At 35.9% G+C, this 13,202-nt stretch overlaps 1 protein-coding gene across 3 annotated transcripts in view; it reads left to right on the top strand.

Annotated features, from left to right (window-relative positions):
* Window positions 1-12,025: 12,025 nt before the first annotated feature.
* Grid2 (glutamate ionotropic receptor delta type subunit 2) overlaps window positions 12,026-13,202 on the top strand; it is a 1,404,794-nt gene continuing 1,403,617 nt past the window's right edge. For all 3 annotated transcript variants that reach the window (XM_077803456.1, XM_077803455.1, XM_077803457.1), the window contains exon 1: window positions 12,026-12,113. In XM_077803456.1, coding sequence (XP_077659582.1) covers window positions 12,026-12,113 — 88 coding nt within the window. The remainder of the gene's footprint in view (window positions 12,114-13,202) is intronic.

A 13,202-nucleotide genomic window follows, 5' to 3' on the forward strand; every position in this document is an offset into this window, starting at 1 on the left:
ATTTTTAACATTCGTAGTTCTTTTTCCTAAGCATTGTTTTATTATTGTCCCATAAATTTTCATATCTTCTTTCTTCATCTTTATACAATTTTATAATTTCCCTGGTGTCTTTTTTCTCTTTGAGTCATAGATAATTTAAAAATTGTTGTTTCATTTCCAAATCTATTTGGATTTTCCAAATTTTTTTTATATTGTTATTATATATGACTGTATTCAGTGAAATTTTAACATTTTTTTCATGCAAAGTAATATCATACACAAATAAGTCTAATTTGGGTGTTTTTTGTTTTGTTTTGTTTTGTTTATTGATAGACTGTTCTTGCTAGTTCTTCTAGTACTATCTTGAACAGAAATGACAAGAATGAACATCTTTGCCTTTTTTCAGAACTTAGAGGAAAAGCTGTCAGTTTTTCCTCATTGATTATATCATCTGTAGACTTTTCACAAATGGCCTTTTTTCTGTTGAGAATATTCCTCTAGTATCTGCCTTACTGAAATTTTTTATCTTGAAAAATGCTAAACTTGACCAAGTGCTTTTCCTGCTATTATTGACATGATTATGTGATTTTTATCTTTTGTTCTGTTAACATGACAGATCACAATGTTTGTTTCCCATAAGTTAAACTAACCTTCAGTTCTAGGGACAAATCCCACTTGTTGATGATGTATGCTTTTCTATAATGTGTTGCTAAATTCAGGTTGGTATTATTTTATTGCAGTTTTTTGGTATATATGTGCATTAGAGATATTAGCCTGTAGTTTTCTTTTTTGTGTTGCTTTTTGCCAGTGTTGGTATTAGGATGATGCCACACTCATTAAATGGTTTTGAAAGGATTACCTACCTCTACCTTTATTATTTGGAAATTTAAGAATTGCATTAGTTATTTGGATATTTACTATAATTCAGTCATTTAAGCTTCTATGTTCAGCTTTTATTTTGGGGGGAGAGGTTTGATGGCTATTTATGTGTAATTGGTCTGTTTAGAATTTCTATTTCTCTCTTCTCTCTCTGTTTCTCTCACCAGACTTTGAACTGACAGGCACTTAAACATTTTAGGTCACAAAACAAGCCCTTTTTAGTTTTTAATTTAAGGCAGGATTTCACTGAGTTGTTTAGGGCTTGATAATTTGCTGAGCCTGGCTTTGAACTTGTGATCCTCCTACCTCAGCCTCCCAAGTACACTGTGATTATAGATGTGCACCTCTACTTCTGGCCAGTCAGGATTTTTATTATATTTTTTTTATTCAGTCTTGTCAGTGTGCATGTTTCTTGGAATTTATCTATTTCCTTTCAGTTATCCAATTTTTTAGACCATAGTTATTTGTAATAGTTTCTTATGATCACTTTTATCTGTGGTATCCATTGTAATATCTGCTCTTTAATTTTTTATTATATTACTTGAATCTTACAAGTTTGGCCTTTTAATTGAATGTTTTGATCATTTATGTTTAATATAATTACCAATGTGATTAGATTTAAATGGTTTTTCCTCTGAAACATACATATGCATAAATGACAAAGAGAAATATTTTTCATCATCACATAATTTTCTTCTGCCTTTTTAACTCAAGTATTTTTTATTCCTGTACAAGTTTATTTATACATTTATTTGACAATAAAATATATTTTCTACTGTAGTTACAATGAAGTTATGAACTACTAAATCCACAAGAATTTACTGATACAGAAAAGACATTATGTTATGGAAATGGTGTGAGGCAGTAATACTTTCATTAGCTAAAATGATTAAATGAAAAAAACATAAATAAGTCCTTTTATTATTCTAGTCCATCTCTTCTTTTGGATTAGTAATTGTGTATTTTAAAATTGTTTTATTGGGCACTTTTTAGTTTTTAGTATGTATAATATGAATATTTAACTTGTCACAATGTACCTTGAGATAATATCACACCACCACCTCATTCATAGTGGCAATTACATACAAACTATGCTTTAATTCCCTCTCTCTTATAATTTGTGTTATTTTTGGTTACATGTTCCTTCTACATTGGTAATAAATCTTACAGTGCTTTGCTATTTTCATTATTTTAGACAACCAATTGTTTTTCTTAAAGATATTACAAAAGAAAAAAGTTGTTATCTTATATTTTTTATCTATTCATGTTGCTTTTTATTTCTTTCTATAAACTCAAATTGCCATGCTATCAAACGTCTTCAGCCTAAGGATGTACCTTAAGATTTCTCATTATGAAGCTACTCCAGTAGTAAATTTGATTAGCATTTGTTTTCTTACAGCATTGCTTTTCACTTTTTTTCTCAGAAGACTTTTTGCTGGATTTGAGTTCTATTTGAAGGATTCATTCTATCTTTTTGTATTTAACAGATGTCACCCTATCATCTTCTGGCTTGCATAGTATTTGGTGAGAAATCTGTTGTGATTCTTACCTTTGTTCCTACATATGCAGTATTTCCTTTTTTCTGTGATAGCTTTCAAAATTGACTGTTTATTTTTGTTTATATAAAAATTTAATTATGATTGTCTAGGTATTTTTTTATTTTTTATAAAATTTTTTGTGTTCAAAAACTCTTGTATAGAATTCTGTGAGCATTTTGGGCTTTAGTTAAATTTGGAAATGTATCATCTAGTCTCCAGCATTTTTTTCTTCCATATTCTTTGTCAAATTAACACATGTAGGCAATTTAATGTTGTCTCAGCTTTTATGTGATTTGCTCAGTAGTTTTTTTTAATTCTGTTTCATTTTGGAGAGTTTTTTTTTTTAATCAGCCTTCAATTTACGTTCACAAATTTCTTCCTCAGATATGTGATGCCTGTCAAAGTAATTCTTCATCTTAGATAGCATAGTTTGATATTTTATGTTTTGCTTATTTTTAATTTTTCAGGAGTATTGATTTTACTCTTTGTGATAATTTCCATGTTTTTACTGAAAAGGCTCATCACATTTACATATGTTCTTAACTTTACCACTCTTGTTTTTCAACATACTAAATCATAGTTATTATAAAGCCTCTGTGATGCACACCTGTCATTCCAGCAGCTCAGGAAGCTGAGGCTGATAACACACACACACACACACACACACACACACACACAGAGCTGAATTTGATGTGAAGAACATTTATAGCTGGAAATGAATAGAAATCTTTTTCTCTTAGGATGACAATAATTAGTTGAGCTATGTTTGGGTTTTTGATCTTGGTACCCTCATCCCCAACTTCTTTAGTGGAGGGCTACTTGAACCATGTGTGAGATCCATGTGTGAGAGTAAGCCCTGTGATTCCAGAGATTCCTCTCACTTTTTCTGCTCCATCATCAGCTTACAGGACTTGTGCAAGTAACAACCCAAAGTCTCTCTCGGTAGTCTTTCATCTCTAAAAGTGTTAGACTGCTGTTTCTTGTTGAACAACACTAAGTTCATGTTGAGTGAAGGGACTTCTGGTGTGGGCTCAGTCTTAGACATGTGAGCCTGTATGTCAGGAATGAGGCCTTGTTATCATTCTTGTTGTTCTCCTATGAGTGACAACCATGTTTAGACTTTAATCCTTGAAGCATCTTAAACAGCAGATGCATTTTTTTTCTGTTCCTTATTGCCGCTGGAAATGAAATACCTTTAATGACCTTTCCCTGGAGGCAGACCACTCGCCCCCAAATCATGATCTTTGGTTCCTTGAGTCAGGAAAGAAGGTTTGTGAATCTTTCCTAGATGCTGAGGAGTTTTGCCTCTACAGAAAGCATTTATTTTTTTTTTAACTGGGTCCTGGGATAAGACAGATTGCTGCCCCTCCTTCAGTAGTGTAAAGCTTATTTCTTCCTACAGAGACAAGTTGAGTAAGTGGACTATATTTTGACATTGTTCTACCTCCATCATGCTTTATCACTGAAGTGTCCTTCCCTGCCCTCATTCTTTCCCATGAGCAACTAGTAAAGATCAATATAAGAGTCTATAATTGAGTGCAGGTCTCCTTGTTCTGTGCTTTTAGGTATTTCTAAACTTATGTTAGCCCATATTTAACTTTCAATAATTCATTAAAATTTTTGGCTGATTCTTCTTATTTGTTCCTATAGAAGACTCTTCATCTTTTGTGCTCTGTTTTCTGTTCTGGCTAACTTTGGTGGTGTCTGTCACTTTTGGAACTCAATTTTCTTTGTAGTCTTACCACCTCAGTTCTCTGAAGGTTTCAAGGAAATTTACATTTTTATAGATCATCCAGTATTTTCTCATTGTTAGGATTACAACAATGTTCTTCTTTAGCTTTCTATACCCTAAGAAAAAGGAGAAATCTATATAGCATCCTAAAAAGAAAACATGTTTATAGCTGATATATTTTTCCTCCATCATAAAAATTCAAAACAGAGATAGAAAATTCCTATTACAGCAAAATCCGAAATCTCTCCCCAGATATGTTACTCCAGCCTACAGATTTGTAATCAGGCTAATATAAACATCTACAAACAGTACATGGAAAAACAAAACAAAACAAATCATCTTATTTTGGGAATTTAGAATACAGATTACAAAAGTAACAAAGGATTTCATGATATACTATATAAACAAAAATAGATGGTAAAATAAGTTTGGGATATTCTGTGCTAAATAAAATTAATATTATGCTTATTAGAGGACTTCTCCTTGATTATAATATATTGCACTAGGGATATGTAAGAGGAGAAATAAATCTGTCTAGCATTTTGAAATCTTATCTGGCCACTAAACCCCTTTCTTTGATTTTTCTAGAAGAAAGTGTTCTATAAAACTTGTATTAGTTAGCCCTCTATCTCTACATTGAAATATCTGAGGCAATTTACTGGTAGAGGGAAAAGGTTTGTTTCAACTCACAGTTCTGTAGGTTGCAGTGCAAGATTGAAGGGCCCTGTTGCTTTGAACCCCTGGAGAGGGCAGCACATAATAATGTGAGTGTCTGGTAGAAGAAACTACTTACTTCATGAGGCAGTAAACAAGAAGAGACTGGAGTCCCTCAACCCCCTACCAGGGCATGCCTCCATAGACCTAAGGGTCTCACACTAGATACACCTCCTAAAGATTTAATCATTTATCAATAACCCACAATTGTGGAACACTAACCGTATTCCAAAACCATAGAAAAGCCCAGTGTGGGAATGCTGGTTTAAATTTTTCTGAAAACACTGACATTTAAAAATTTAAAAAATATTTTCTCATTTTCAAAAGTTTTATTTGTATCTAATTCTTTGAGGTTCATGTCTCTTGTGGTGACATAAAAATGTGATAAGGCATCTAGGTGTAAAAAAAGGATAGGAATTTCAATGGCTACAATATAACTGATTTTATATTAGTAAATTTTAGATAATTCTATGAGATCTAACCTAAAATTCATTGTTTATTTGTTTTGCCTTCCATTATTTTTAGTCATACATACCATATTACAAATATGTCAAGTGAAGTTTGGGTAGCGATTCCTATTTGGGTTTTGGTTTCTAATTTAATTTTATTGACATCTTCCAAAGGAAACTTTGAAAACTTAGTTCATCTTCTCTAAACTGAACAGATAGCTCTACCTATGTTGTAATTATGGGAATTATAATCAGGTGAAATAGTCTAATGAATAGACCACTGTGATACATCTGTAATCTGTTTATTTTGGAGAAAATTAAGCTGGTATCGTTGTATGCATCATGAGTAATATTCCACCACATTTTGAAATTTTCATTTTATATCTTTCTTCAATAATTAGTTCACTCATTTATTCAGAGTAAGTTAAACACCTAAATTCACCAACAGTTCATAAAGATGATGAGGGATAAGGAATTCATTTTATTTAATTCAATGCAAATTATTCACTAAAAAGTAAAAGTAAATTTTTATAAAATTTTATGAATTCTTTGAAATATTCTCCAAAGTCAACATACAAATATATCATAGATAGATAAAAGATCAAGATTTTGTTTCTCCATTTAGATTTTCTCTTTATATGTGGTACATATAAAAATTCAAACTGAAATGCATACTGTATTTTCTGAACCATACTCTACAAGCATATATTTTAGTGAGGTACTTATGTGTCAAGAGCAATGTGTTTCAAAAAAACCCATCTAATTTTATAGTAAAATCAGTTAATTATGAGAAGATAAAATGAAATTTGATCTCTTTTTATAAAACAAAATACTTGATATTCACTATAGTTGATATGCATTTGGTTGCTTTTGATCTAATCAGATATTTACCCAAGTGATATGCCATATCAGAGGGATCAATAGCACAAATGACAGACATTTTGTTTTCTAAGGGCAAGTACAATTACTTGTAAGATATATAATTTTTTTTGATTGCATAAAGCAAATAGTCAAATTAATCTTACTTTTGCAGTTTTAATATGTACACCTCAGATTTGAATATTAAAATAATGTATATTTTCTATATACCCTCTAACATAGGTTTGAGAGGCATATTATTAAAGAATGTTCTGTTCATATTTACTTCTTAAGTACCTGACCAAACTAGACAAGATGTAAATAAAAGAGATATTTTAAGAGACTCAGAAACTTATTACTTTATGAAAATTTTAGAAGAAATAAAATTTCAGAAAATCAAGTATCCTAAACAAAAAAAATCACTTAAAATAATAAGCTCACCCCAGTGTAGCCATTTGATTAGTATGAGTTAACAATACTCCAGTAAACTCTGAAGAATTGAGACATTCAAAAAGTAAGCTGATTAAATCTACATCAAGCATGGCTGCCATCTTGTGGGGACAGGATATAATGTAATGAGGGGCCAATCTCAACAAGTGCCCCTTTTGGGTTACAAGTCATGATTTGACTTCCATCAACCAATTGCCTTATGGTTATTAACAGTCTCATGAAACAGCACACCAACATTCACACAGATGAGACAAGTGAAAGAGACCTACCAATGCATATGAATTTCTTCTCCTAAAATTTCAAAATTATGGCTCATGTGTGGAAAGTGAAACAGCTTTGAAATACAAAGTTTTCACTTGAATTAACTTTAATAATAGATACATTTGTAAAGCACTCATATATACCAATCAGTCCTGTTGCAGAATTTGGTCAGGATTCACATCTCATTGTGTTAGAAGAGAACTTATTTTCTGACACGGCAGTCTTACAGATTTAGGGAAAACTTTTAAAATAAACAAGACATTAAAGGCTAAATTTAGAAGTAAAAGAGGAAAGAAGAAAGGAAGGATGTATTACTTAATATTGTACTAGTGTGACAGACAAAATAAAAGTAGAAAGTAGTTGACCTGAGAAAAATAAGGACAAAGTATAGCCAATGTTAGTATGTCATATAGGAATACATGATTTAATGATTTTTTTGAAGCTTATTTAAAAGTAAAAAAAAATAATCATGATTTCTGTTTTTTCCTTCCAACAAATATTTCCTCATCCTCTTTTAGAAAAACAAGACATTGCATAACCTCCATTGAGCTGTGAACTTCTATGAGCTGCTAAATACAAAAAAAAGTTTTCCTTTTAGCCCCTCAACCAAATAGAATTTATGTTTTCTACTTCCACAAATGTATATTTCAATTATAATTTCAAAGTCCTTTTCCATAGCTACCTGCATTTACAGATGGTTAGTCACTGTCCTCTTATAGCCTTTCATTCATGTTTATGGTAAAGTTACCATTACTTAGAATCTTTTCTCTATAACCATATCATTAATATTATAATGTTAATGTTATAATTTATAATGTTAATGATATGGTTATAGAGAAGTAGCAATAATGATCAAAATACAGTCTATCTCTGTTTTTCTGTGATATTATTTGAACACTAGCTTCTCACCTTAAGTTTGAAGTAGGTGCTCATAATAATATTGTTTTATAGTAAAACAAGATTTTCAGTCATTATTGGAGAGTTTTTTTAAAATCGACTAATGTAGGTTGATTTACTGCTGTTATAACTGTGAGCAGCTGAGTTTGAAAATTTAGGCATTGGTATTCTTAGCATATTTTTTTCAAGTAAAAATTAGAGAATTATACATGCCATGGGTTTCCATTACTGTGATTTCTTTACACAATTATATGCTATTGAAAGAGTCTGCACTTGCACTCACCCCAACGAGGCAAATTAATATTTCTCTGAAACTCTGGGTTTTTTTGTGTGTGTGTGTGGAAAATAATATTATGCTTCACATCTTAAAGCTATTCAGATTATCTACCATTTTCTTCAAATTATGGATGTTCATATCACAATTAATGCCTGAATGAAGTGACAGTCTCCACTTTGAAAAATAATTCATAAATCATGGTTAACTTTCATTTATATTCCCAAAAGTTAAGCACTTGTTAGAAAACTTTAGTGAATTAATGCTATTTTAACAAAGTGTGAATTTCAGCCAGATGCATCAGACCATTTTCATATGATAAATACTCTTTGAATTAAAGCTAAGCAACCTTAATGAGACCAACAGATAGCCTTCATTAAAAAGCCTCGTTAATAAACACAACCAGTAAATGTGTTATTTTCTTTCTCCTTCTGGAACTTGACATCTAACTTATGCATTATAAATCTTTGTTTCCAGCTAATTAATATTGTATCACAATATATGCAGCTTTCTAAAATAGAAGAAAATACTTAAAACATTGTTAAAGTGTATTTAAACTTATATTTCATAAAACACCATTAACTAGCAGTCAATGGGTATAGAAATTATTTGGTAATTACAGTGAAAAGAATGTTATTTATAAATTGATAATAATAAGCTGATATTGCATTTTAATTTTGCACTACCTTCTCTTTTTTTTCCTGGAAAACTTCAATTCATGGTTCTACTATCTCTTCCGAATGGTATTTTGACGATTTTAAGTGATCATTATACCCTCATGATTTTTTTTTGTGTGTGTAATATGTCACCCAAATTCCTTTAAATATTTTAGTATTAGAACAGTGGCTCTGAAAAAATGGCTGTACTTTAGAGTCACCTACAGAGATTTTAGAATATGTGCATTGTATTTTGGGTCATAAACCCCAGAGATTCTGAAAATTAGCCCTCTGTGATTCCTTTGAAAAACTTCCAAAATTATTTTCAAGAAAAGTTATGGTACAAAGACATTAAATTGGAAGACTGGGGAATTATGAGAATGCTGTGCTTATAGTTCATGAAAACAGAGTTTCCAAAAGATGAGTTTGTATGTATATAACTACATTTAGTTATCTCTAGGACTGAGCCAGCTATTGTTTTGATGTTCCACCTGGCTCCAGGATTCTAAGATATTATAGTGTTCTTTCCATGTTAAATGGTTATTTAATAATTTTTCTTGATAGAATACATAGTGAATCATCACATTTTAAAAATGCTCCTGTTACTAGTATGATAAAAGCAAGCTATGGGGAGATATATCCATTCTTTTAATTCATTATCTGTACCAACAAAGTATAATTCATTAAAGTGCATTAGAACACTTTAAACACCAACATGACATCAATAACAACACAAACATAATCAATAATGAGTACTAATGTAAAGAAAAAAAATAAGGGAATGATGAAAATTGGGAAAAACAGAAACAGAAATGGCTCCTTAGAAGCATTGGTTTGTTCCAGAATTCGAAGGGAAGTAAAATTCACATCAACAAAGAGGTTCTCTGTGAAATGCTATGCTGAATAACATGTGCATAAGCTATGGTCCTTGCTCTCAAGACATTGATGATCTAATTCCTAAGCAGTCTTGTCTACTTCTAAAGCAATATGAGATCATAGAAGATGGAGAGATTTATACCACACTAACGGATTGAGGGCTTGGGGATATAACTCAGTGGTAGAGTACCTGCCTAGCATGGGCAAGGGCCTGGGTTCAATGCCCAGCATGACAAAAAACAAACAAACAGACAAACAAACAAAAAACAAAGAACTGAACACCACTGCAGGGGGCAAAGAATTTAAATTAGCCCTTTAGGTTGTGCAGGTAAGTTGTTGGCAAGATGAATATGTACCTTTCAATAAGATCTGCTTAAATAAGTAGTAATATGACAGCACAACATGTTCTGAAATATTCAGAAAAAAATATTCAAGATGAATGAAATAGTATTTCACAGAGGGGACAACCTACAACTGATTTTAGAGAATGATGACCCAATTCACCAAGTTAGAGAAGAGGGCTCAAATGAGAGAATAGAGGTTTGCCAAACTTAAAGAAAGGGGGGCTATGAAAGTATGTTTGACATTTATACATCCAAAGTAATAACATTCCCATAGGATTGCATTTACAATTGAAGCAATATTAGGACCATTAATTACTCAATTAGTCAATTGATTGTGTTAACAAATCTTTTGTCTGAAATAAGGTTAGCTTGATATAAGTTAATCATTAGAAGAAAGGTAGTCACAGTAATCAGGATTTTATGATAAGAAATAAGCTGGCAGAAAAATCCTTTCACTGAAGACTGGGAGGCTGTCATTCAGTACTTCCTCAGCTCTTCCTGTGGAAGACAACCAACCTCCCATTCTGAATTTACCTGCATAGGTTATTAAGCTACTCAATGCAATATTTTGACCAAATGTTTCACTGAAGCATTTATTCCTGCTTTATTTCATTCTTCTTTTTCTTTTTAAAAAAATTTCAAGCTTTTCTATTCTAATAGAGGAGGTCTATCTACAGAAGGATTTCAGGATTCTTTTTGTATCCTGATTGCCTAAAAAGAAAAATACCCTGGTGACAGGGGTGTGGGGGTGTAGGGGAGATCACTGTATAAAAGGCAATTAGCACATTCTCTCCTTTCTATAACTTTATAATTGAAATCTCATTAAAAGCTTTCTAGGTCTCTTTTTCCCTAAGTGACCAGGTGTCCCTAATTTGTTTTCAACCAATGTATCTAATTCCAGGCAAAGACTAGAAAAAGTCTGATACCTGTTGGAGAATAGCAAGGTTAAATAAGTGGGGTGGCTTTTTTAGGTTGCTTTTAACCTTGTAAAAGGAAAAAAAAAAGCCAAAAAAACCTTCAACGTCTTTTCTCTTACAGTCCTGCCTTTTTCTCAGTCCCGGTTGAAGATTCCAAGGGAAATGAGAGCACTATTTTGTTTCTCCCTTGTATTGCAGATAGGGGGAGGAGGTGGTTATTAGAGAGAAGCTCTTCCTCTCTTGGTTTCCCCCTCTCTGCCTGACAGCACCACTCTCTCGCGGGCTCGCTCCTTCTCCTAGGTGATCCATTTCTAGGCAACGTGGGGTTGGTGCTGAAGCTGCCAGGCTCGCTCCTAGCTTCCTGCATCCCGCAGGCGAACCGCTTCAAAAGCATCCTGCAGCCGGCGGCGGCTTCCCTCCGCCGGCCTGGCCCCGCTGCTCGCGCCTGGCGCAACTCCCCCGCCACCGCGCCCGAACCGGCTCCCCGGGCCGCCTCGCCGAGCTCTGCTCCCCGCCTCGCACAGAAAGGGAATTTTCTCTGCATTACTATCTGCATTACCTTGAAGTTCACTTTTTCTACCCCTCTTGGAGAGGGCTTTTTTCCCCTCCCTGCTGGAATCTGGCTGCTCCGGTTGGAATCTCCTAATCTTCCCTTCCCACTTAGATTTTGGCAGCGAAGACAAGTGATTCTCTGCGGGCCATAGGGGCGGGGTGGGGGGGCTTTCTGGCTGGGGGAGGGGGCGGGAAGGGGGCACATCCGGCGTGAGGGGGGGGGGCGGTGTTGGAAGTTGCGGCGGAGCTGGGACCGGAGACCCGCGGCCCCCGCGCAGCGATGGGGATGGTCTGAGCTCCAGCCTCTCCCCCTGCCCGAGAGCAGCCGAGGCTGGATACATTTTTAAAAAGCCAAACTGCAAACAACTCTGGCGATGCCAAAATTCCCCTCCAAGTGACACGGCTTTGCGAAGGAGGTTTCCTCAGGCTGGGCTCTTTCTCTCATTTCCCTCTGCCTTCCTCAGCGACGATAAAAGGCTTCTCTCTGGCAATAGGAATTTAGAAAAAAAAAAAAAAAAAGAAAAAGAAAAACCTGCGCTAAACTCAATCGTGACCTCAAACTCTTTGGACTGTTTTTATTTTTTTTTTTAAGAAATATATATATATATTGGAAGACAATCCATCCTCACAGAAATCGGCATAGGAGGAGATGGAAGTTTTCCCCTTGCTCTTGGTTTTGTCCGTCTGTTGGTCTCGAACCTGGGACTCGGCAAATGCGGATTCCATCATTCACATCGGTAAGAGAGGGTTGGTGCTGTTAGGGGACACTTTTACTGTTTCCTTTCGCAGACGTTTCCCCTTGGCTTCCCACTCTCCGCCCTCTGAGTGGCTTGTTGGAGGTGGCTTCAGTCCATTTCCCTTTCCCGCTACCCTTCCCTCACACTTGTTCAGTTTTCTGGAAGGATGTGGATGCGGGAACCTTGACTTGTGGTACTGTTTTCGTGGAGAATTGAGGAGTGTGGGCTGAATGCGTGGGGGTCTCGGATTGACCTCGGCGTGCGTGTGTGCTGGGGAGTGCAGGGGGTTCTGAGTGTGTGGGGAAAGGCAGTTTAATTGACTCTACCTTCCATATTTTCCCCGGATGTACATTTGCTCCATTTAAAAAAAAAAAATTATCTTTGGGGAGCCAAGGAGGTGTCACCTGTGAGGCGAAAAGAACTGGGGTAAGGGGTGAGGGGAGCTCCCTTCGGCTCGAACAGGTGGTTTTGCAACGTGAGCCGACTGAGTTCGCTGCAGCATAGTGCGATGGTGACGGGGTGCCTGACGCGCCCCCAGCCTCTCTCTTTTCTTGGCTTTCCGGTCCTCGCGCTGAGTCGCCGAGGCGGTGGCAGGAGGGGCTGGCGGCAGTGTAGCTGAGCACTGGGAGCCCAGTGCCTCTCCGCCTGGCACGCTCGCTCTCAGCCTGGCGCGGCGGCGAAACTGGCCCCCGGGCGCTTGGGAAACGCGGGAAGCAAACGCGCTCAGGCCGCTCTCGTGGGCTACCTCGCAGATACCCGCTTCACCCCGTCTCCCAGTCAACTCCGAGTTGCTGCGCAAGGCGGGGAGCTAAGGCACTTGGGCTAAGGCTGGGTGCCCAGACTCTGGGAAGGACCGCCGTGCCGGCTAGAGATGCTCGTGGCCCCACCTATTGACAACCAGACGGGCCAGGACTAGCCGCGCTGGGCAGGCGGGGGCGGGTGGGGGCTGCACGTCATTATCATGCACAGCGCTCGCAGCTTCAGGCTCCAACTCTTCTCACTTGCTAATCCGTGAGAGCTCAGTGGAGACGAGCTCTTGCAGCCTTTTCTGCGTTAATGCGACGATTTCCTTTTCGGAAATTCGCCTCC

The sequence above is a fragment of the Urocitellus parryii genome, chromosome 10 (assembly GCF_045843805.1).
Source record: "Urocitellus parryii isolate mUroPar1 chromosome 10, mUroPar1.hap1, whole genome shotgun sequence".
Taxonomy (NCBI): domain Eukaryota; kingdom Metazoa; phylum Chordata; class Mammalia; order Rodentia; family Sciuridae; genus Urocitellus; species Urocitellus parryii.